Source organism: Bombyx mandarina, chromosome A1 (genome assembly GCF_030267445.1).
Source record: "Bombyx mandarina strain Sakado chromosome A1, ASM3026744v2".
Classification (NCBI taxonomy): Eukaryota; Metazoa; Arthropoda; class Insecta; order Lepidoptera; family Bombycidae; genus Bombyx; species Bombyx mandarina.
Window position 1 is genome coordinate 21,071,580 of NC_143234.1, and position 24,468 is coordinate 21,096,047.

The 24,468-nt window shown below is 36.2% G+C and overlaps 5 protein-coding genes across 8 annotated transcripts in view; 2 read left to right on the forward strand and 3 right to left on the reverse strand.

Moving 5' to 3' along the window:
• The first annotated feature begins 4,853 nt into the window (after positions 1-4,853).
• LOC114241670 (UPF0587 protein GA18326) lies at positions 4,854-6,326 on the forward strand. The gene is made up of 3 exons (XM_028172583.2): positions 4,854-5,157; positions 5,857-5,976; positions 6,144-6,326. Exons 1-3 carry the CDS (start codon positions 4,908-4,910, stop codon positions 6,257-6,259), a joined length of 486 nt encoding a protein of 161 aa, XP_028028384.1. The 5' UTR covers positions 4,854-4,907; the 3' UTR covers positions 6,260-6,326.
• Positions 6,327-8,727: 2,401 nt separating this feature from the next.
• LOC149499642 (uncharacterized) lies at positions 8,728-11,373 on the reverse strand. The gene has a single exon (XM_089739509.1). The coding sequence runs from the start codon at positions 11,243-11,245 to the stop codon at positions 8,852-8,854; it is 2,394 nt and encodes a 797-aa protein (XP_089595635.1). The 5' UTR covers positions 11,246-11,373; the 3' UTR covers positions 8,728-8,851.
• LOC114241684 (uncharacterized) lies at positions 11,355-24,000 on the forward strand. Of its 3 annotated transcripts, none has more exons than XM_089739514.1 (6): positions 11,355-11,519; positions 21,250-21,461; positions 21,546-21,598; positions 21,979-22,077; positions 22,504-22,604; positions 23,170-24,000. In XM_089739514.1, exons 1-6 carry the CDS (start codon positions 11,452-11,454, stop codon positions 23,267-23,269), a joined length of 633 nt encoding a protein of 210 aa, XP_089595640.1. In that variant the 5' UTR covers positions 11,355-11,451; the 3' UTR covers positions 23,270-24,000. The 3 variants fall into 3 exon arrangements, with proteins under 3 accessions (XP_089595640.1, XP_089595639.1, XP_028028402.1); XM_089739513.1 differs by lacking the exon at positions 11,355-11,519 and adding an exon at positions 16,947-17,370; XM_028172601.2 differs by lacking the exon at positions 11,355-11,519 and adding an exon at positions 19,781-20,345.
• LOC114241683 (centromere/kinetochore protein zw10) lies at positions 15,106-19,636 on the reverse strand. 2 transcript variants are annotated; one of them, XM_089739510.1, is made up of 5 exons: positions 17,851-19,636; positions 17,569-17,772; positions 16,700-16,845; positions 16,012-16,134; positions 15,106-15,326 (listed from the first exon to the last, which is right to left on the reverse strand). In XM_089739510.1, exons 1-5 carry the CDS (start codon positions 19,337-19,339, stop codon positions 15,114-15,116), a joined length of 2,175 nt encoding a protein of 724 aa, XP_089595636.1. In that variant the 5' UTR covers positions 19,340-19,636; the 3' UTR covers positions 15,106-15,113. The 2 variants fall into 2 exon arrangements, with proteins under 2 accessions (XP_089595636.1, XP_028028399.2); XM_028172598.2 differs by having other exon boundaries at positions 17,569-19,605.
• LOC114241603 (hemicentin-1) overlaps positions 23,991-24,468 on the reverse strand; it is a 77,339-nt gene continuing 76,861 nt past the window's right edge. Inside the window, exon 58 of the mRNA XM_089739508.1 lies at positions 23,991-24,111. Within this exon, the coding sequence (XP_089595634.1) occupies positions 24,011-24,111 (101 nt within the window). The 3' untranslated portion in view covers positions 23,991-24,010. The remainder of the gene's footprint in view (positions 24,112-24,468) is intronic.

Consider the following 24,468-nt stretch of genomic DNA (forward strand, 5'->3'; position numbering starts at 1 on the left):
GGTGTGCTTAATGCGAGTTTCTGAACGTTCTCGATAGCGTAAAAGTTAACCCAATTTTTTATGCAGTTGGAAAAGCGCCCCTAGCGGCCAAACGTACGCAAATGATCCCATTCCATACAAATGTGAGCTAACTTTTACGCTATCGAGAACGTTAAAAAACTCGCACTAAGCACACAGATGACGCAAATATAACTAACAGATGGCGCCTAGCATTTTTGAAACGTCGTATTGAATAATTAGGTTAAATGAACTGATATTAATAACCGGGACTAAGTCAGGCGTGCGGTCATCCGGCCCCAAAGAATAGGATTCCTTGTGCAGAAAGAGCGATATGTCTGCAGTAGATAATAACCATCCAGAGAAAAAAAACCTATTCATCATAAGAACGTTTGTCTGCTGTGGGAATCGAACCGACGACCCTCGACGCAACAATCAGGGGCTAACTTCTTCTTTTTATCAGCCCATGGACGTCCACTGCTGGACATAGGGGCTAACTACTCCACCATAAAATCAGCCAGCATGAAACTATAATTTACTATGAACGAATGTGCATTCGTGAACAGCAGCAAACAACATTTCAATAAGCTGTTTGTTCGGTTTATAAACTTCACGTTTTTTAAGTTACGTTGCGAATCTTAAAGTAAGTAGCATATTTGCTGAAGAGCTTGGTAATTTTGTCGGCCTTAGATTAAGGAAAAGGGAATTATGTTTTTATTTTTTCTTGATCGATTGATTGATAGAGGTTAGCCGAGTTTCGACTTTCAGTGCTTATTATAATGCATCTTTTACGATGGACAAATGTTGCGCTACGTACATATAAGTCATTAAAATCAGCATCAGCGTACAAAACTCAACGGCTAGACACAAATACACCCCTCTCCAACTCGAAGGGTCGTCATAACATTTAAATGTACTTAAATATAAGCACGACATGCTAATTGTAACTATACTTGAGACCATAGAACTTAAATCTCAAGGTGGGTGGCGCATTTACGTTGTGGATGTCTATGGGCTTCAGTAACTTAATACCAGGTGGGCTGTGAGCTCGACCACCTATTTAAGAAAAATTAAATAAAAAAAGGCTTAAATGTTTTTGGAGCTGGGGCCTATTCTTCACACAAGATCCCCGCACCGAGGGGGCGAGCTAGGTATGAGGAATAGCCACCCGCTAACGGCATCTCTGCACTTTCGCCTGAATATCCAATTCCCGCTGGAGACAACCCGGAGACGTAGGGATACCGCGGTCAACACTGCAACAAGATTCGCAGCTCACCTAAGAACGCTTGGCGAACGAAGTCTTCAATGAGTGGCTGTGTCAGCCTTCATGGTCGGCGTCCCGGGTGATACCATTGCTGTTCCGGAATACCTTGCTGTACCAGAAACAGCTTCTCCATGTCGGGTCGGAACGTGGTCTTAAATATTAAGTGTAAACTATGTCTAACGTGATGTACTGTTGTGAAACACGTCACTTTAAAGTGCTCGATATAGTGCTCCGGTCGTCACGAACTGAACGTAGCCCATATATACTAAGCCTTATAATAAAGGACTGATGCCGTTAGCGTTATACGGAAGTTAAAACGGAAGGAAAACACTGAAATAGATTGAGACCATTTAGATCTGTATTAACTCAGTAAATTAAAGAAAATTTCGCAGCCTTCAATGGACTTTTTAGTGCCACATATTTAAAAAACCTCTATTTTTTTTACAGTTAATTCTCAGCATACATTTTCCCTTTTACTCTTTGGCTTAAGATGTAATGAATAATTCATGTTTTTTCTATTCTTGTGCTTTGCAGTAAAGATCGTAGTAAGGTTCTTTTATCTCTTTGAGATAGAATGAAAGTAACTGATGTAGTCAAATTATGTTTATAGAGTATGTTATTAATTAAGTGTAAAACCGTTTTTAGTGTTTAAGTGCGTTTTAGTATTAGTAAATTACACCGGCCGACATCATTTTCCTTGTTCAAGTTCTGTTTTTTTTTTCCACTAATTTGGTAGTGCTGATCACGAAATTATATCACATTTTATCGTATCACATCAGGTTTTAAAAAAAGTTAAGACATTGGCTATTTTAAATTTTTTGATGAAAATAAATTAAATTTTAGATTTTGGCGCTCTTTTCTCGAATCGTGCGACCTCTCGTGAGGAAATATATTAGTTGCAACAACGACACACCCATTCGAAACAGGTTACATGCAAATAAATCATTCCCGATTGTGCGGACAGAATGGAAAGCAGTCGAAGTCGCCCAAAACACGTCATCTCGGATCCTCCCGATCCACTAACGGTGCTTTTAGGTATTTCAAGCACCGGTTACCGTTCTTGTCGAACCCGTCGCTTGCGACGAAGGGCTCGACGAGTAAATTAACTCTCAGACACAGCCCACTGAGTTTCTCGCCGGATCTTCTCAGTGGGTCGCGTTTCCGATCCGGTGGTAGATTCTGCGAAGCACGGCTCTTGCTAGGGTTCGTGTTAGCAACTTCATCAGGTTTGAGCCCCGTGAGCTCACCTACAAACGTTAGGGTTACGCTGAAATAGCCTCTCAAGGCAATCTTAGGTAGGAAAAAAAAAAAGCAAATAAACCTCTACAGTTACTTTGTTTATAAACTTTTTACTGAAATTAGTGTGTTTATTTAAAAAAAAATCTTACGTTTTACTTATATATGTTTTTGTTTTTTTTTGTTTTACTTATATACAAAATTTCCATGCTTCTTGTGCGAGTGGGACAGTAGAGCACGACACAAGCACTACGTTCAAAAACAATGGAATCCTCGTAAAAATCTCAAAGTAGGAACAAAAAACGTTATACGAAAAAATTTTATTGGTCCTGAAAAAATTTTACTACCTCCGCTTCATATCAAACTCGGTATGATGAAACAGTTCGTTAAAGCATTGGATAAAAACAATGCTAGTTTTGAATACCTGTGTAAAAAAATTCCAAGATTATCTGATGCAAAAATTAAAGAAGGAGTGTTCGATGGACCGCAAATCAGATCTTTGATGGCTGATGAAAAATTTGATGCCACAATGAATAACACTGAATCAGATGCTTGGCTGGCGTTCAAAGATGTTGTCAATTTTCTAGGAAATAATAAACATCCCGACTATAAAAATAAGGTTGCAAACTTAATGGATAAGTATCAAAAATTGGGGTGTAATATGAGCATAAAACTCCACTTTCTAGATTCACATGTGGACTTTTTTCCTGATAATCTTGGTGATTACAGTGAAGAGCAGGGAGAAAGGTTTCATCAGGACATAAAAACTATGGAGACAAGGTACCAAGGTCGATGGAATGTGAATATGATGGCTGATTACTGCTGGTCACTGATACGTGATATTACTGAAGATACTCACGAAAAAACTACACCCAGACGTAATTTTGTCGCGAAACGTAAAAGATGTCACTCTAAATAGTCCTGCAGCATTATTTAGACTCAATGTTTTCTTTGTAAATGTTCAAATATATGTTTTTGTAATATGATTATTGATTTTTTCGTTAAATTTTGAAAAAAATGCTTTTTCCTTCTTTTAAAAAAATCTGATGTGATAGGGCAAATATGTAGGTGTTTTTGTGTTTAAAATACTATAAATTGGTGATATTTGTGGCTCAAATACAAACAACTTTCAAAAAAATTTCATTTGTCGGCCGGTGTTATTTTACAATTAATTAATCTATATCTATACTAATATTATAAAGAGGAAAGATTTGTTTGTTTGTTTGTTTCGAATAGGCTCCGAAACTACTGGACCGATTTGAAAAATTCTTTTTCCATTAGAAGCCGACATTGTCCCTGATGAACATAGGCTACTTTTTTTAAATTTTTTTTTTTTTTTTTTTGTTTCATTTGTGTTTTAATGTTTCCGAAGCGAAGCGAGGGCGGGTCCCTAGTAGAAAATAAGTTCAGCAGTGGATGACTGTGGACGTGCGATGATGAAACGCAAAAGGTATTGATTTTTATGCGTTCTTTCTTATAAAAGAACAAAAAACGAATCTAAATTTATACTCTCTGAGATGGACTTAATAGATATCTATACTAATATTATAAAGAAGAAAGATTTGTTTGTTTGTTTGTTTCGAATAGGCTCCGAAACTACTGGACCGATTTGAAAAATTCTTTTTCCATTAGAAGCCGACATTGTCCCTGATGAACATAGGCTACTTTTTTTAATTTTTTTAAATTTTATTTTTTTGGTTTCATTTGTGTTTTAATGTTTCCGAAGCGAAGCGAGGGCGGGTCGCTAGTAGAAAATAAGTTCAGCAGTGGATGACTGGACGTGCGATGATGAAACGCAAAAGTTATTGATTTTTATGCGTTCTTTCTTATAAAAGAACAAAAAACGAATCTAAATTTATACTCTCTGAGATGGACTTAATAGATAGAAAAAATCGTTTTTTTTTTTAAATTCCGATTTTTTATTTAATCTATGTATCTCAGATTTGATCCCTATTTTGAGGAATTTTTGGCGGGAACGCGAGGAGTGAAGTTGTGTGACTTGTTTTATTTTGTCTATTTAGTGTTTCTTCGGTTTTAAATGTGTAATAATGGTGGTTTATTAACTGTTTAATATCTGTGAAAGTGCACAAATGTGGGAAAATGAAACAAAGCCGCTGGACGTAATTTCTCGTGATCCTCCAAAAAGTCCACTGAAAAAATCTCAGTAAATGACCACCATTTTACTGAGATTATATTTCATCCCATCTAATTTCATTTAATTTCATCCCAGTTGATTAACGTCTCAAATTAATCATCTTCATTTCATTACTATCATTTTTCATAAAAATATGAATCTATTTTAAAATAAGACATGACTTAAAGGTCTTAGTTACCAGGTCACAAAATCCTTTAAAAAAAAATCCCTATTTTGATTGAAAAGCCCATCAAGAAAAGGACTGGAACAATAACAATGGTGAAAATAGCACTTCAAATTAAAGCCACACTAGAATCTATAGAAAAATTATATACGAACCATCCACACTATCAATGGTTCTTAAAATTAAAATGCGGCAGTTGCGGTGAAGTGTCCGAGAAGTTTCATGATCTCACTGAAGCCGATAAAGTTCCGCAGAAGCACAACCGGTCTGAAACTAATTTGCTAATAAAATGTAAGCTTTGCTCGAGGGAAAATAGCATCGATGTAATTGAGGGCAGCAATGGTAAGGTAACATAACCTTTAATAGATTTTAATAATATTATTTAATAATAGTAATTCAAACGAAAGCTACATTAATTTATACATTATTGCTTTTATTAGCTCTATATTTGGACTACCTAATGTTTTTGAAATTAATTCTTAGTTGATAGTTCTCATATACATCTATTACTGTTAATAGACCTCAAAAGTACTTGATAATACTTTTTCATTTGAAAGGTGGTGCTTCTCATATGGTTCGATTTAAATTATACCATGACCTGACTATGTAATTTTTGTGTTATCCTTAATAATGCAGATATAATTGCCTTCAACTCTATTGATGATATTCTATTTTTATTTTGTGGAAGTATGTTTTCTTATTCGTTAAAGTTTTGTAAAAATCCAAACTTTCATTTATTTGACCAAAACAATCTCTATCAACTGATATTAAATGGACTATTGTTAAATTCTTATTAAACATGTGGGTGGCAGGCACATAAAGAGCAAGATTCCAGCTGCTATATTAATATGGCTAGGTGCCTCATGTGACTGACAATTTTGGAGTTTGTTGTGTGGAATTATAGTTGAGTGGGCTCGTCCTTTACATGCACAAAAGTAATACACTTTTGTTTTTATAGAACCATTCAGATGAACATCCGTTAAGAAAAAGGAAATAAAGTTTTATTTGCCAAACTCAGGGCAACAAATGTTGTTTTTTTAGGGAAATTCACAAGTGACGATGGAAACAAATTTAAGACCATAGTGACGTTTGACTGTAGAGGTGTAGAACCTGTCGACTTTGAACCAAAATCAGGATGGATTGCCGAAGCTGAGAATAATGGTTTGTATAATCTATTAAAGCTGTAATGAGGGTAGATTGAGTGGAAAGCAAAAATTTATGTCTTATGTTTATGTACAATGCAATCCTATTAGTCTCTGGTATCAGGTGGTGTTACTGAATATGGAAAATGAGGTATACAATTCTTTAGTTATTTTAATAATTTTCAGGGAAGAAATTTGAGGATGTGGACTTAACTGAGAAAGAGTGGGTGGACTATGATGAGAAGAACCAGGCATCGGTTGGTGTTTACGAACTAGAGTGGCAGTTCATTAAAGTCAAATGATTTGATGAATGTTCAATATTAGATTAAGTTATGTTTAAATTTTTATTAAATTGTTGTCTTTTTTTAATGGTCTTTTTTTTCTAAAATTAAGATCTATCATGTTTTAAAATGATTTTTCTGGTATGCAACCTGTTCATGACAATGGTGAAGAAGAAACCACGCATGACAGAATTTTGATAGTTTTATTTAAATACTTGTAAATACATTATTTAACAAATGTTGACACGTGTCACCCTGCTGGTCGACCAACACGAATCCTGGGCCGCGAGCGCATCCTTCTCCCGCTGCCTTCCCCCGTCCCCTCTCTCGCCCTGAACGTCGTGAACAAACCTCTTTAATAGGATCTACTTTTCTTTTTTTTTTTTTTTCCTACCTAAGCTGAGAGCCTTGAGAGGCTATTTCAGCGTAACCCTAACGTTTGTAGGTGAGCTCACGGGGCTCAAACCTGATGACGTTGCTAACACGAACCCTAGCAAGAGCCGTGCTTCGCAGAATCTACCACCGGATCGGAAACGCGACCCACTGAGAAGATCCGGCGAGAAACTCAGTGGGCTGTGTCTGAGAGTTAATTTACTCGTCGAGCCCTTCGTCGCAAGCGACGGGTTCGACGAGAACGGTGACCGGTGCTTGAAGTACCTAAAAGCACCGTTAGTGGATCGGGAGGATCCGAGATGACGTGGTAGGATCTACAATGACTAGACATAGACACAGACTAAGACAAACACTTGACACGAATTCAAAAATAAAGAGAAATGGAACGAGGGCATACGTGACTAGTGGCAGGCAGTACATTTTTGACTTCCTAAAAGACGGGACAAACGAGACGACAAGGAACGAATTGACCGTTGTCATATGTATATAAAATAGATGACAAAAGAATGAACCGACTGTTCAATGATAATCTAAAGTTTTGTACTTAATAATAAAACTGAACAATTTTTAGCTTTGGATATAGTTTTACTTCGTAACGGTGAAGTAAATCATGGACTCCTTGATCTTAGGTGTTAAACAGAGGACATTGAGAAACACTAGAGAGGTTACTGCTCACGTTGAGTCAGTCTTTCGTACTGGCTATACATACATTATTATCCTATTCTATAAAAGCTTAATTGCTTCATAGCAGAAAGTCTTTTTTCCCCACTTATTCACTAGTAGCCTAGGGGGCTATTCCAGCTACGCCCGGATGGGTAAGTGAGCTCACGGGCTCAAAATGAGAGAATTTACTAACACTAGCTCTAGCAAGAGCAGTGCTTCGCAGGCGACCCATTGAGAAGATTTGGCGAGAAACTCAATGGGCTCTGTCTTTAGGATTAGTTCAGTCGTTGTAGTGAACGAGTTCGACGAGGACGTTGACCGGTGCTAGAAGGGCCTAAAAGCACCGAGAGAGAATCCGTTGATCCGACAAAACACATTACGAGCGACGGCAGCTTTGCGTCGCCCCTTTTTTTTCCTACCTAAGCTGATAGCCTTGAGAGGCTATTTCAGCGTAACCTTAACTAATAGGTGAGCTCACGGGGCTCAAACCTGACGACGTTGCTAACACGAACCCTAGCAAGAGCCGTGCTTCGCAGAATCTACCACCGGATCGGAAACGCGACCCACTGAGAAGATCCGGCAAAAAACTTAGTGGGCTGTGTCTGTGGGTTAATTTACTCGTCGAACCCACGGAATAGATAAGTAATCTATTCCGTGGTCGAACCCTTAGTTGCAAGCGATGGGTTCGACGAGAACGATGACAGGACGTCGCCCCGTCGCCTGTGTCGGATAGGTAAAGAAACAGACTTATAAGTAAAACTTAATAAAATTAAACCTTAGCTATGCCAGGCGTTTTTTAATTCAAAGAATGCCTATGAATTTTCATTGACTCACGTAATATGTGCGAATAACTTTCGTTCTCATCATTTCGCGCGCAAGTCAACTGTGACTACACTTTCGCGCTCGTTTCCTAGTCCGTTAACGACAATTATGAAATCGTTAATTTACTGTGTTATGTTTTGTAAGAATATTCCTATGCTAAAATTATTTTTCTTTGTAACGATGATCCAATGATACCATTTTTCCAAATCGAGCTTAATTCCTTTTTTCATGGGTACACGGCAAAACAGTCCATTCATGTTTCAAAATATTGACAGTAGGGTATATTTTGCAAGCTGCCTCGAAGCAAATTTCAATTTGAAGACTAGTGAAGATGAATGGCAAAGTAATGCAATTGAAATAAGACTCAAATATATATATAAAGCTCGCTTTTCTGTTTTTACCTTAGAATATTATCTTTATAATAATATTTTTTTCAATCTAGATCAGTCTTATATTATTAAGATTTCTTTACAATACTGACCGATACCTATTTTCTTTCCTTTCATAGTGTTACCACACAGAACTTTACGAACAACTTTTTCAAAGACCCTAGCCTTAATTTTGTCGCACGAGAATATTGTAGGTACATTGGGTTTATTGAAATAACACACTCGACAACAAACAGTTTTCATTTACTTAATATTACACAGATGCTAACATGATAAACAAAAATAACTTAATAAAATTTAAATGATTAAATTGGTGATTTTATGTCCGAAAATATCAAAACCTCTTTTATATGGTCGTGGCTGCCGTCGTAGTTAGTGTATCAGTGCCGGATCGAGAGTGGAAACCTGCAAATCCTGAATTACCGTGAGCAGTGACCGTGTGTTGAGGCGAATTTGTTGATACTTCTGCTGAAATTGTGCCAAAGATCCGCTGTTCCCCCTTGTTAGTATTAGAAAAAAATTGACTGGCAATGTTAGAAAAATATTGACCGACGTTCTGCGGATCGTATTGCTGCATATTACTTATATAATCAGCACTTTCGATTTGATAAGGATGGTGAATGTAAATCGGCACTTCGATGGGCACTTGAACCGGAACTTTTACAGGATAAGGTACTTTGACCGGCACCGGTACCTTCTTCTCCACCGGGTAAGGTTTAGGTACGTAAACGGGTATTTTCTTCTCGACCTCTACTTTTTGCGGTATGTAAACTTCAACTGGCACCGGTATCTTCTTTTCAACCTCCACTGGGTACGGTACCTTCTTTTCCACGGTTACTCTTACAGGCACTTTTACGGGATACGGCTGCGGCACTGGAACTTTTACAGGGACGTGCCTTATAACTTCGACAGGCTCCTTAACTTTGACTTCTACCGGATAAGGCACTTTAGTTTCCACCGGATACGGTTGCGGGATTAAAACTTTGACTGGAATTGGGTACGGTACTTTTTTCTCGACCGTCACACGAACCGGTACGGGTCTGTCTACCGGTACTTTGACTTCAACAGGGTAGGGAACCTTTTTTTCCACGGGCACAGGCACCGGATGCGGAACCTTCACTTGCACATGTTTCACAACAGGAACGTGATGAACAATCGGGTAAGGCTTTGGGACGTATTCCTTTTCGACAACCTTCACCGGGACCGGATGAGGAACTTTTATACCGATAGGGTAGGGAATCCTTTTTTCTACGGTAACGGGATACGGTACTGGCTTGTCGACGAATTTTATTTTCTCCACTGGATATGGGACCTTCTTCTCAACCGTCACAGGATAGGGTTTCGGTATTTCCACCTTATATGGAACTTTCACTGGCTTCTCGACGGTTTTAATGTATCTGTGGTGATGGTGATGATGATGATGTTTTATTTTAGTGACAACTCTGGGATGGCTGTGGCTCTCGTCGGTCTCTTGGTCCCCGTATATCAGCCCCTTCAGCGACTTCCCCGGCCTCGGGCTGTAACCAGAATAATACGGGTTCAATTGTCGTTTCCTTTTAAAGAAAACCATCTTTTTTCTGGTCATGGCTGGCTCGGAGTTCTTCGATACGGGGACCAGACCAAAACTTTGCAGGTACATCATTTGTTTTCCTGGAGGCGTTTCCGAGTTCGTAATGAAATCCGAACGTTTGTTTATTGGCGTCGGTGTCGGCGCCAGTAGTGTTCTTAATTTAGGAAAATGAGAAGGTACTATAGGTACCCAGTCGTTTGGCCCGATAGCTGTGAAATTAATCGTGGGGGTCGTTGATTTGATTTTAGGAATCCGTGTTACTGGCCGGTAGCTCCGAACCGTTGGAGATTGAGTTGTAGACGAGATCGTCGCGTTTTTGTATGCGTATCTAAATCGGCGAAATGTGGCCGATGTTTCGAGGTGGTCTTCATTGGAAGAGTTGCTTAATGATGAGTTATCGAGTACAGTTGCATTGGAAAGTGTCGAGTTTTCTAGTTCTGAAGTTCGTTTAGGCCAAATACGTTTCGTTCTCAGAGCTTTGGTTGTTGTCGTGGCCTCTGTGGTGGTGGTTGTTGTTGTCGTCGTTGATGTTATGTTCCAAATTTTTGGTGGTCTGACGAACTCTGTTCGAATACCGTTAATAGTTTGAACCGGTAAACTGAATTTCGGGCTCTTCACTATTGAAGGTTTCCCAGTAGATGCGGCGAACATGAGCGGTTGCGACTTCAAATAGTAATGGTTTCTTAGATGCGGCGGCAGCGGTATCACTCTAGGAAACTTGTATATAGAGTTTGGTGAGTGATAGTATTTGAAAGGCGGCTGGTGATGGTGACGAGGCTGCGGTATCTTTTGTATGTGTGCGTAATATGTTGGTCGCGGCATTTTGGGGAAGTATATTTGTTTTCCCGGTTTGTCTGGTGTGATGGGTGGTTTGCTCGGTGGGCGTTGTTCTGGCTTTGTGGTGTTCGGATGTTGGACATTTACGTTTGAATTGTTGTTATTCGTATTTAGAGCAGGATTGCTTGTGTTCAGGGGTACATCAACAGACCTCGGCGGTTCTACGTACTTTGGACCGTCAATGATTGTAACAGCTCTGTTTTTCGCCTCTTCCGCTATTTGGTCGACTCTGCCATCGTCATATGCCGCCACGCCATTTCCTTGATGGACGACGATCACTATGACAGTGATAACGAGTGCCGTCTGTAAAATGGAAATACAATTTATAAACATTACAAGCGCATGCACAATACATTAACATCTTTGTGGGTAGCGATTTGACTGTGACCCTGGCATTGGCGATGTCTATGACCAACGTAGACCACACAGGATAACGTGAGGCCGGAAACATGCTTGTACTAAAAAACGACGATTGACGATTTATTCATTTCTGGCTTGTGTGTGAAATATTGTATTGGCCTGTTCAGAAAAACTAATTTATGGTTCATTTTGCGTGTTGTATGCGTAAATGCGTGCACGGGAGTTCCGTGTCGAAAAAAATACTGAGGTATGTATTGCTTTTACTAATACATATAGGAAACGTATATCGGACAAACAAAAACAATTTAAGGTCACGCAACATGGTGGATATTTGATAGAAGAAAAAAAAACATTTATCCATCTTTGTAGTTATGTTCATAATTAGAATTTAATATGCCTCGCTATTTATGTTTAGAATATTAATGTTTTCTATGTCTACTTCACTTATTTTCGACTCAATTAGAAGGAATCCCTGATTCTTTATCTTAATTATTTTAATTTTGACAACGAGTTAAATTATTAAACTTCAACATAAATCTGGGCACATTGATTGATGCATTTAAACCATAAATAGTATCATAATAATATCTTAAACAAGAACAAGTTTACAAAATGTATTTTCAGAACTTCTTGCCGATCTAAGAGTAAGTTATAAGGAATGGAATTATGTGAAATGTTTTAATTTAAATATCAGCAAAAAACATTTGTGCCCATTTTAACATTAAAATTTCAATAATATTAATTTTGCTCTGTAAAATTTCGGAAGAACACGAAGTTCAGAACTTTACGGACTGCACTTTTCGTTTTAATATCACTGACTTTATCACTTTAATCGATTTTCTAAATCGCATAGGTAAACCCTTATACCACATCTCCACAACTATATTTCTATCGAATATAAAAAAAAAGTCACTTTCCCGCCACTATTTTAAACGTTCCATTTTCGAATGTTTTTTTTTTATAATTTTAATTAGTACCCACCGATAAGTAGTTCATAATGCGAAATCGATTTATCGTCGCGGTCATGTACGTAATAACAGGTACAAGAAAAACGCAGTCAGTTATATAGCATTCGCGTAATGGGTGGTTGCGTTTCGGGACAACTACTTTCTCTGCAAATATCATCCAGTAAATACCATAAAATAACAACATGATAATCTTCTAGAAGTTTTTGACTCAGATACTTATTTAGTATAGAGAAAATCAAACCATAGCGTAGTAGGTAGGTATGTAGGTAAAAATACGCTACATTATGTAATTTTTTTACTACTATTGAAATAACATTATACTACCTACCATTAAAATGATGTGCAGGATTTATAGTATAAGTTTTTTTTATTGCCCTTTTACGCAGACGAGCATACGGCCCACTTGATGGTGAGTGGTTACCGTTGCTCGTGGACTTCATCAATGCCAAGGACAGAATCTGAGCCAAGCCGCTGCCTACACAAAAAGAAATTTAGAAAATATATTTTGCTGTGAAGAATAAATTAGAATTAAGCATTCCTAAAAGCAAAGACGGGTAATGCCGGTCATCTATAGTAAAAATAAAGAACCAGGATCGGAAATAACATTTTACATTTTACTAATGTTTCTTATCATACACGTAATATAACAAGTTTTATTTTTCGTTTATTTGCATTACCCGGTGTACGAGTTCTCAGCCCACCTGGCTTACAGCGGCTACTGAATCAGACTTTAGGCTGGTAATGTCAAGATATCTAAAATCTGAATTAAAAAAAAAATTAAAAAAACTCTCAAAATAAGTTTTTATGGAAAATCCAACTAAAAAAAAATTAGATTTTTTTTGTTTTTTCAGGAACAACCAATTGAATTAGAAGAACAAATATCTATTTGGATAAAGTTTTCAAGAATGCCCCTGTTACTGAAGGCCCAGCTTCTAAAAAATTATTTTTCTAAAAAAAAAAATTAGAAATTTTTTTATTATTAAAAAAAATACTAATTATTTCTATATTTATACTATTAAACAATTATTATTAAAAAAAAATTAGAATTTTTTTTTTTTATTAAAAAAAATTGAATTTTTTTTTTAATAATAATTGTAAAAAAAGTGTGTTGAGCTTTTCAATATATTATCAAAATAACCTTTCTACTCATATCTGTTTCATAAAATATTTATAACTACTGATACCATGCACCCCACGCCTTTTTTACAATAAAATCTTACAGTCCAGTATTTTTAATTCAAGTTTATTATAATTTATTTTCTATTTTTTTAGTTGGATTTTCTATAAAAGCGTATTTTGCTAGTTTTTGTAAACTATTATTTATTTTTCATTTTTTAGTTGAATTTCAATTTTTTTATATTTTTAGTTTTAATATTGAATTGTCATCAGTCCTTATTAAGTATATCAAATTTCGAGTTAATCCGACGTTTTGAAGGGGGCCAAAATCATGTTCAAAGATTCCGTTACAAACATACATACATGTGTCTGAAGCTAATAAAAGCATATTAATCAACCTTTGTTCGTATTTTATGCGTTACGATACCGTTCGTGCTGTAGCAATCAAATTTAGTCAATTTCTTCCTTAAGCTTGAGCGTAGTTTAAAAGTATAGTATCATCAACGTACGACAGGTGGCGCACGAGTAGTTGCAACAAATGTATTCCACGCAGTTAGTGCTTTCATTCGCGAAGCAGTTGCTCTTGAGTTGTTAGGTCTCCTTTGGAGCCGCTCGGGCACAACCCTGGGTGAGCCTTTGCTCGACAACTGTCCTGCTGAAACTGGAAAGGCATCCGGGCCACCAGTAATCCCTCATTCATAAAAAAAAAGTTAGTGGTATTCACGACTCCACTAATGTTATATATTCCGTAACATACCTACTTAATCGGTATCGGGAACAAATGTGGCATATAGCTAACGAATAGCGTGTCGAATAGTATTGTTGCGTAATTAGTAATTAGTAGTATAAGCTATTTTCTGTGCGGAAGAACGGAAGCAAGGAAACGAATGTGTAACGTGTGTGAGACGGCTTTGAGCTTCTGTTTTTGATTAAAGCTATTTTTAATTGCGCTTGATCGCTCACTTATCTATAGTTTAATGAAAGTGATTGTTTTTTTTTAACTACTCTCAGACACAGCCCACTGAGTTACTCGCCGGATCTTCTGTGGGTAGCGTTTCCGATCCAGTGGTAGATTCTGCGAAGCACGGCTCTTGCTAGGGTTCGTGTTAGCAACGTCGCCAGGTTTGAGCCCCGTGAGTTCACCTACTAGTTGAGGTTACGCTGAAATAGCCTCTCAAGGCTATCAGCTTAGGGAAAAAAAAAATAACTATCTATTCGCTGTTAGCTTGAGGCTATTCCAGCTACGTGCGATCGGGTAGGTCCATAGATTATACACTTAAGGTAGGTTAGCTCACGGGCTCAAGCTGAGAGAATTTGCTAACACTAGCCCCAGCAGTAGTGGTTCGCAAATCTACAACCGGATCGGAGTCGGGTTGTGTCTATGGGTTAGTTCTCCCGTCAAACTAATCGATGAATTCGACGAACACGTTGACCGGTGCTTGAAGTCTAAAAGCAACGAGAGTCTGAATTTTGTAACACGGCAGATGATGCAACCCAGGCAACTGGTCAATCTTTTCTAAAAATACTTGGTAGCGTCTACATAAGAACTCATTCTTTGAGGTCCGGTAAGTGTAGAGTGTAGAGGGAATGAAATAAAGTAGATTTACGTTTCCTTTTGCCCGCAGTGAAAAAAAGTACTAGTTTTACTTGCAACCATATTAGAATCTCAAACTACCGCCATCTGTCTTCGTTTTCGGGAACTATTCCAATACACCCTGTATTTAATGGAAAAATTAAAAAAAAAACAAATGCCATAATTATTGTATTTCTTTCAGTATTTTCAATCTGTATTTATCATCGGCGAAGCGCATTTTCACTATATGTCTGAATTCCTCGCAAGTGTAATCGCTGAATAATTCACGATCCTTGTTCCATAGTTCGGAAATTTCTAGAAGCTGGGCCTTCAGTAACAGGGGCATTCTTGAAAACTTTACCCAAATAGATATTTGTTCTTCTAATTCAATTGGTTCCTGAAAAAAAAAGATTTCGTCAGGAAAATGAAGAAAATGTAGGTCACCTGGCATTCAAATGACTGTCGGCATTTACGTTCTTGATGTCTATGGATTCCGGTTATCACTTAATACCAAGTGGGCCGTGAGCTCATCCATCTATCTAAGCAACAACAAAACCCATTACTAATAATAAAATAATAATCTATATATATAAAAATGAATTGCTGTTCGTTAGTCTCGCTAAAACTCGAGAACGGCTGGACCGATTTGGCTAATTTTGTTCTTGAATTATTTGTGGAAGTCCAGAGAAGGTTTAAAAGGTAATTAAATATGAAAATGCTCGGAATTAAATAAAAATTACAATTTTGTTTTTCCTTTGATGTGTCCCCCGTCGCACGGATTCCTTTTGTTTGTTTTAAGTTTATTTTATACAAAAGCTTAGGTCTTTTGTTTATCGATTGAGGCACTACGAAGTCTGTCGGGTCAGCTAGTCGATTTATATTTTACTGTGTCTTTTGCACTATCTGCAACACATGATGACTTAAGCAATAATAATATTATATTAAGTATTGTGCAGAATCCACCAGTTACAGCTAGCAGTTCCCTTCTTCTGTAATGTTTTCCGTTCACTATCAGGCTGGTACTACAATTAAAGCCTTAGTATAAAACTAAAATATCGGGGTGTTGTCTTGATAATACTAACCTCAAACAATGTGACAACTTCCTCTAAAGTATCTTCAATTCTAGTGGCAATCAAGTATACCAAATCTTCACTGACATGCTTGATGTCGCAGAAAATACGGTTTAATACAGTTTCACATAAAACCTGAAATAGCAAGTCAGCTTATAATAATCTACATGAAGTCATAATATGTAATAAATAAATGTACAGTTCTGGACAGTAAACGCTATGTATCATATTTGAGGACCAGCTTTAATAGTTAGGTGTTTGTTCACCCACTTTGTCGTATTTAAATAATAAGTCGGATAGTTTTATAGAATTTATTAAACATCACTTTATTAGACACAAACAAACTGTAAAATTTTGTAGCAGTAATGGAGGGAAAAATACAATGACACAAGATTATACCGATAAAATTGATTAAACTCAACATTACGTACATATCCATTAGAGATATTAAAATAAACATTTTATAAGAAAGTAAACCGAAAACCTTCTTTTATATACACAATAATTGGCAATTCAAAAGATAGACGTTCTATAAGAGGCCCTGAATGTTTTATAACAGTATATGGGAATGACGAAATAGAATTTCCTATTATTACTGCTTGCTGTTCTATTTGTATGCACCATACATTAGACGTGACATCAGAAAGTTAACGTAAACATCAAAATAACATCAATAAATAAATATACTTAGATTTCTTACCTCAATAAGGGTACACATAGACATAATGTACATCCGTGACGGCAGTATGTGGAGCCATGATGATTTAAGTTCTTTCATTAGAGTCATAGCTTGATTGATACCACAGTCAAAGTGCTCAAACTCTTCATGGGTCCAAGATGTTGATTCTGTAAAAATTTTAACTTATGAACTATTTGGAATAGGTACCTTTTTCTTGCTCTATGCAGACAGGCAAATTTATGGCATAGGTTTTTTTTTTTTTTTGGGCCGAGTGCCGAACCTCCTACGAGGTCCCCGCACCTAGGGGGCGCGCGGGGTATGTGAGACTCAACGATCTGCAGGTGTTGAGTGCAGACCGCGGGCCCAAGGAATTTAGGGCCCACCCACTAAACGACTCCTCTGCACTCTTACACCCGGCGTCCGATCTCCGTCCGGGGTCAAAACCCGGTCAGAGTAGTGGGGTTCCCGCGGTCAACACTACAACCAGGCACGCGGCGCCACCCCGAGGAAGCGACAAGTCCGGTCCTATTTTTGCAACGAGGACGCGGCGCTGCTCCGCGAACGTGTGCTCCGCCGTGTCTTCGTTGCAGCCACTGCAGTGGTGGCACTTCGGCGTCGGCTTCCTCCGGGCGACGAGGTGCAGGTAGCGACCGAAACAGCCGTGTCCCGTGAGCACCTGCGTCGCTCGGAAGGTGAGACGTCCTCGGTAAATTTATGGCATACTTGCATTAAGACATGAGGTCGAAATCAATTGTTTTGTAGAATGCCAACAATACCTTACACTTGTATCTTCAGTATCAAGTTTCATTTTTTTTAGGTCACAAGGTTTTCTATTTCTATTTAAGAGCTCTGAGCCTTTTTTCATTAATTTAAAATGATTTTAAAGGTACCTTTAGGCTGAATGCCCTCTTGAATAACAGTTTTCTGTTGTTGTAAGTACAGTGATAGCTTCTCCAATCCCAAAACTCTAAGATCTTGGATGCATTCAAAGAGTACCAGTACAAGACGATCAGCTAAGTCCTGTGGGAGAGTCTTACACCATGGTGGGCCAACAAGCCCATGTGCCAGATAGTAGCAGTTATTAAAGAATAGTGCTGTAAAAAAATTAACCATAGATGTGAGCAAAATTCTGTGAATTAACACTTTGATAAGAGGATAATTGTCATTCATACCAATATCAGATGGGCAGCTTTCCAAGTTAATTTTGAATTTTCTTGGTACAACACATTGATACATTACTGCAATATCTTTAATATAAGACACAAACTTCATACTGTACTTTTCTGGAAGTTTTGAGCTTTCTTCCAAATGATCCTTTATCAGTGTCATTATTGTTTTAACATTTCGTGAAATCATACATTTTGGTAAGTATACTGGTGCATTTAGATCCCATGGTATTTCATTATTAGATTGATCTGTCTTATTGTCATTTAATGTGGAGCCTACTTCAATTGAATCATATGATAAACTCTGGGAAATTAAACTTCTAACGTTGATCAATAACTTTTCACATTTCTTGTTGTAAAGTAAACATTCCGTGTTCTCTATGTAGCTGTTCAGAGGTGAATCATCGGGATCGACAAATTTAATTTCAATCAAAAATTTATTGAACGAATCAAGTTCTATGACAATGTTTTTGTAACTTTGATAGCTGCCATCGTAAGACTGCAAATTACTTCTTACACAGTCTTCTATAATTTTATCAAAGAAATCACTTTTTATTGACTTTGCAAATATCTGAGTGAATGTCTCATCGCTTTGAAACTGAGAACCTAATGTTGATTGCAGAAATTCAAATATGGCAGTTAAGTTGTTAAATATGGTTTGATAATTTGGCTTAGTGTTGTCACTTAAATCAATCTTTATGTTGAAGACTATAGCACCAATGTGATCTTCAGTAAATATATCACAATTATGTCTTATAACATTATGTACTAGTTTATTTATGAAAAAATCTGAGAAAGACCAGAGCTCAGCCTTCATTCTGTCAGTAACATACAATGTGTTTAATATCTTCTGTAACAGTACCTGATCACTTTGTTGCACTGATAATGAGTAAATCAAGAAATTTAAACCTTTTTTCTCGCTCCAAGTGAAAACGTCTTCCCATTCAATGCTTAAATGCGCGGTAAAAAGTGCTAGTTGATTCTCAACTTGATCATATAAGTTAAGAACTACTTTAGCAACATTCCCATCCGCTTTAACATTATCTAACTGACTTTTTAAGTTTTTTAAAGACAACATTGCTTCAGAATAGTTATATCTGTTAAATTCATGATTTGCTCGATTTATAACACTTTTAGCTTCCCCTATAACACATAAATCCTTTAAAATATGGTAGGATTTGTGCAATGCTTCCGCGTTCTTCATAATTTCGTCGTTACCATTAAAATCTTCAGTGAAAGTTCTTAATTCTTCTTCTAGTTTATTATAGTCATTATCAATTTTCAATTTACGACTTTTAAAATTCAATTGTTCTAGACTCTTCGTTACAGTGTAATTGATGTATGTATCTATCACATTCTGTTGGAGAGCCCACGATAAAAGTTGTACTCGCTCAGTCAAATCCTTCAGTTTCGGTAAAAGTTCATGTTGATATTTCTTTACATTATCACTATTAATTTTGTTGGCTTCTTCTGAAACTGCACATATTAGACTCATGTTTCATAGAATGCGGTAGCTAAGTTTTTTACGTACGTACAATGACTATAAGGTCCTATTTAAAATTTTACATTTCAATTTAATAGTTTTGCGTAATTGAAGATTTGGTATCTTTGGTACCTTTTAACCTATTAAATTAAATGAAATTGAATATTTATTGTCGATATTAAACACCAGGGAATAAATAAAATTATGTACATCTACAGTTGAATTAATACCCGTCACGGGAAATTCAAATTCTAAGTATTTCTAAGTAGGTACGGTACATTCATAAGTGTATTATCTATGGTATTGATCGCTTCCATAGATAATAAATACACATCAATACCAACGATCGTTATGTTTATGTGTAATATCTATGATGTTCGATTTTGAAAATAGATTGGTTAGAACTATGACAAAAGAACTGATATTTAGAACTCGTATCTCAAGATGGGTGTTGTACCCAGGTGGACCGTGAGCCCATTTAAACTAAAATTGCAATAAAAAGTAGTACTATGGTCTACGGTTAGCTTTTCGTAAATTTTCGCCCCAAGGGACAAATACTAAGCCCCTGTTCAGCAGATTTCGTAAAGTTTGCGCTCTGATTTTGACTAACTAGCAGATTGGTTACTTAATTTTCTGATTCGGTCTATAGTAATGAAATTCTTACACAGTTACAATTTTTATTATCACTTCTGTGCTAATACTGTGACCTTGGTTTGCTCTACAGTCAAAAGTACTTTTAGAAATAAAATACGGGTCAAGGAGACATGTAAATTGATCATCATTTTCATGAACCACGCAGCTACGATAAAAAAAAATCGTAGTGAGCGCAGGTTGTACCAACTATTTAACATTTTGTTGCTAAGGAGTTGTAAAATCAATTTTACTCAAGGGCATAATTTCTGTGTAATCACTAGTCACAAATACATTTATGGAACTGTGTTTTTAAGGAAACTATTAAAATGAACGATATGGAAATAGAATCGCTGAAAAATGAACTAGAGCATGAAAAAAATTGTAGGTTAGTGACGAGACTTATGCTGTATTTATTTGGTATAAAAATACACAAGCTCAAGTATTTTTCTTTTTATTGAGTAAACTAACGCAAGTAAATTTCTCGCGCAATATCTTTACAGAATTTTGACGACCAATTTAGAGATATGTATAGCTTGTAAAAACGCCCCCTAGTGCACCTCTAGATTCAGAAAATATGTGAAGGAAATATTTTTTCTCCAATTCCTAATGATCCACTAGCTAAGCCTATGCATAATAGACTAAGCGCATTTTCTCTAATTCTGTCATCATGATTTACTATTTTAATGCAACATAAACTAGATTACTTACATAAGTATATTCGAATATAATTATTGGCTAAAGTATAATTTAAGGATCGGCTGATATGCTTTTTTCAATCTTCTATCAATCACAGAAGTTAAATAAGTAAGATTTGATTTTCAAAAGAGTAGGGGAGGATACAGTAGATTTTGAATACTGATGTTAATATTTACGTTCGTCTAACAAACATTATGCCAAAATATGCTGTATAGAAAAGAAACAGCATATTCTGTAATTTTATTTTCTGTTTTCTGTTTCGCAAAAAATACTAAACTTTATTGCTATTATCTCTTTTAAGCCTATTTTAAGTTTGACTTCGATTTTAAAATAAAGCTTTATTTCTCAATGTTTTCCAGTATTTTTTCCAGTACTTTATTGGCCAATTTATCTTTTTTCTTTAATATATTTTATGTATTAGCTTTATTAAGATAAATTAATTATGATAAATACCATATCAGTCAACTACGTACTTTGTTACTATATTTTGTACTACTAACTATACTTTGTTTTTAATTCTTCAACTTATTTTAAAATAATAGTTGAAATTTGCGAAGATTGTATTGTTCACCGGCAGTGTGGTTTCTCTTCAGAGAATCCGCATCCTGGCAGAATGGAGAAATTGAAAAACAAATTATGCAAATGCAAGAAGAACTACGCAAACCAGAATACCCATGGGATCATGACGATGCTCTGTCTAGAGAAAGCTCTAAGCACAAACAACTCTTAGACGCTATAGATACTTTGAAGGAGCAACTTCCGTTGTTGAAGGAGAAAATTAAAAATGCAAAAATGTGCGGTCCCGGTGGGTTTTTGAGCTACGAGCTACTAGCGACATCTATAATTACTTCTATTTTAATCAAACGCATTTTGTTGTGCTTTGTTTCAGATTGTAAACTGAAACATGACGATTTAAATATAAATTTAGATCTTTTAACCCCGGTACGTAAATGTTATTCTTATTATTTTATTACATTCGATTGAGAGGCAGGGCTATCCGCTATAGACATCAAATAGAGAAAGCCGTTTCCCACCTTGAATGAGATGGAAATTTTAAGTCGCTATTTTTGTATAGTATATAGCAGTTATATAGTATATTTTAAATTATAGTTATTCTATGCTTCAGAGCGCAATAAGCCGCAATACTATATATCATATCAGAAGTAAGTAGAATGTACCCACTCGTGGGATTTCGTATTACGCCCTAACATTAATATAGAAGTCTCTCATATTTTTTTCTTATATTATTGTTTATTAAAAAATACAAAGGCAGATGCAAGTAAATTGGTTGAGTTAATCTTACGAAAAGCCACTATTTGCAGGCAGAACTGTTGCGTACAGTGAAAAGATTTGAAAGGCTCAAAACTGATTTGATAAGTACACTGCGCAGTAAAGAATGGCGCTTGGATTCGGAGTCAAAGGTAAAAAAGAACAAAACCAATTGCCAATCTAATTTGACTTTACATCGCTTTATTACCATCGCACCGTCCGCCACTAAAGCTGTAGTCATCCGCAGGGAGCTTTCAGATATCTCTTTTACCACGCACCACCCGGTTTTGGAATGAACTACCCTTCACGGTATTTCCTGATCGCTATAAAAAATGTCTTTTTTCGTATTAAGTACATGGAGAGTATTCAGTGGTGGGCAGTCGCCAAAAAATATGTAACTAACTTAACCAGCTTTGGTTTGACGGCCTTTAATATTAAGACATACATTTGCTTACAAGATTCGCCGCTGTCGCATTTTCATAGTTGGATGCCAACATTGAACAAATCAAGGCACAGATAATATTAAGTCATCGTATAGATAATAAAATTAAATGTCAAACAATATTTACCGTCAACAGCTGTTCGTGAGAGTGAACGATCAACGGACATATTTACAAAACGAGTTGATGATATGTCAGAACAATATCATGAGACTGCAGAAGAATGGAGGGTATTGGCAGTAAGTATTCTTTGTATCGGTATAAAATGAAAGTAGCCGGTGGAGAATGAATGGAACTTGTACAGGGCAGGAAAGAATGGGGACGGTCGGAGGAGGCCTTTAAGCAACATGATCTTGGTAATTTCAAAATTAATTAATTACGTAGAGACAATCAATTGTTGAATAAAGAAGTGAGTCGTCTATTATCAAAGGTGGCAATCTGTGCATTTGGACAAAAAAATGTTATTGATATGTCAATACAGATTGATTTGAATATAATCGTCTCCCTCAAAGAATACGGTTCAAAACCTGCATTAAATAAAGGTTAATACTTAACCTGTTATTTATCTAAGATGTCGTTCAGAAGAGTTTTGTGACTGCCAATGGAATACAAAGTAAATAATTCGTTTTTCTGATTTACCAATAATTGTCCAAAAGTCACATTGCCGGCTTTGATAATAGTCGACTCAAGTTGAATGTAGACTTAAGAAATAAATATTTCTTTTTTACTATTCTTTAAGGAAAAGATTCGATTAGAATTTCAATGCTCATATAATTATTTTGTGCTTTGGGTCTTTTGTTCCAGGAATTTTACTCGGAAGAATGACGAAAGAGTGTTCGACCCAAAGCGGGGACCAATAAAGAAGATGATTGGTAACGAACTATTGCCGCCTATAACGACTTAGCAAATTTCCCGCGTAAATTTGAAACTGTCAACTGTCAAAAACGTTGTTCATCTCCGAAGAAGTCAGATTGTCAAGTCCTAATATAATAGACTTTGTACCGTAGTGTTTATTTAGCTATTAACAACATTATATTAGATAGAATTAACTCACAAATCCTTTTTTTACATATTAAGTGAAGATAAAAATCACGTGAAATCATTAAATGCCGTTTGTAAGCATTTCGCATTAGGAATCGTTTCAGATTAGATAAATTTTTCGTGTAGATTATTTAATAAAAAAGTACACTTCCAATTAGGATGTTCTAGTATCAGAAAAGAAGCAGCAATATTTTGCGCAGTTTATGAATTCCTTATCTCCTTCCTTTACTGACTCAACTGACTAACTTCAAAAATAGCTTCATACGGAATTATGGAAGTTGTGCAACCATTGTAATTTTGATACTACCCTTTATTAAGATAGTACAATATAATCTTCATGATAAATCTTTCAATAACATTTTCAATAAGATTTCCAATAACAATAAAATTATTGTATAGAAACTGTCTATAAATTATTGTTAATAATTATTATTTATTAAAAATGTTAATGTTAAATCAAATTTAGTTTATGATGAAAAAAATCATTTAAAAGTTTTTCATATTCCTATTTAGCTGAAGGTATGTAATACTATTGCATATTCGTACTTAGTTAATATTTCTTGGAGAAAATAAATAAAGCACAGTTGTACGTAATATTGTTTTATTAATTTCTCTTCCTCGTTACGTATCTTGTAGGATAATCTGTGGCCGTGCTATAGTAGTCTTCGTTTTCATCCGTATAATATGGGTCATTGTATGAAGGCGCTGTAACATACGTTAAAACAACAGTGTCCTTAGCGCGAGTTTTTTATTTCAAATTTGTATGGAGTTGGAAAAATTTCCCTTCGTTTGCCGCCAGGGGCGCTGTTCAAACTCCATACAAATTTGAGTTAACTTTTACGCGATCGAGAACGTTAAAGAACTCGCATTAAGCACACAGAACTTAAATTTCATACATTTACTGCTGGTAAGCCCTCTTGTGAGTCCACCCGGGTAGGTACCACAACCCCGCCTATTTCTGCCGTGAAACAGTAATGCGTTTCGGTTTGAAGGGTAGGGCAGCCGTTGTGACTATACTGAGACCTTAGAACTTATATCTAAAGGTGGGTGGCGCATTTACGT

Coding starts and splice junctions, on each gene's coding strand:
- LOC149499642 (XM_089739509.1), bottom strand. CDS start 11,245: ATGTTTATAAATTGTATTTCCATTTTACAGACGGCACTCGTTATCACT.
- LOC114241684 (XM_089739514.1), top strand. CDS start 11,452: ATGGTTCATTTTGCGTGTTGTATGCGTAAATGCGTGCACGGGAGTTCC. Junction 21,599..21,978: donor ATTTAGATCTTTTAACCCCG/GTACGTAAATGT, acceptor CACTATTTGCAG/GCAGAACTGTTGCGTACAGT. Junction 22,605..23,169: donor AAGAATGGAGGGTATTGGCA/GTAAGTATTCTT, acceptor CTTTTGTTCCAG/GAATTTTACTCGGAAGAATG.
- LOC114241670 (XM_028172583.2), top strand. CDS start 4,908: ATGGTGAAAATAGCACTTCAAATTAAAGCCACACTAGAATCTATAGAA. Junction 5,158..5,856: donor TGTAATTGAGGGCAGCAATG/GTAAGGTAACAT, acceptor TTGTTTTTTTAG/GGAAATTCACAAGTGACGAT. Junction 5,977..6,143: donor TGCCGAAGCTGAGAATAATG/GTTTGTATAATC, acceptor AATAATTTTCAG/GGAAGAAATTTGAGGATGTG.
- LOC114241683 (XM_028172598.2), bottom strand. CDS start 19,339: ATGAGTCTAATATGTGCAGTTTCAGAAGAAGCCAACAAAATTAATAGT. Junction 16,846..17,568: donor AGAGGGCATTCAGCCTAAAG/GTACCTTTAAAA, acceptor AAATTTTTACAG/AATCAACATCTTGGACCCAT. Junction 15,327..16,011: donor AAGTTGTCACATTGTTTGAG/GTTAGTATTATC, acceptor TTTTTTTTTCAG/GAACCAATTGAATTAGAAGA.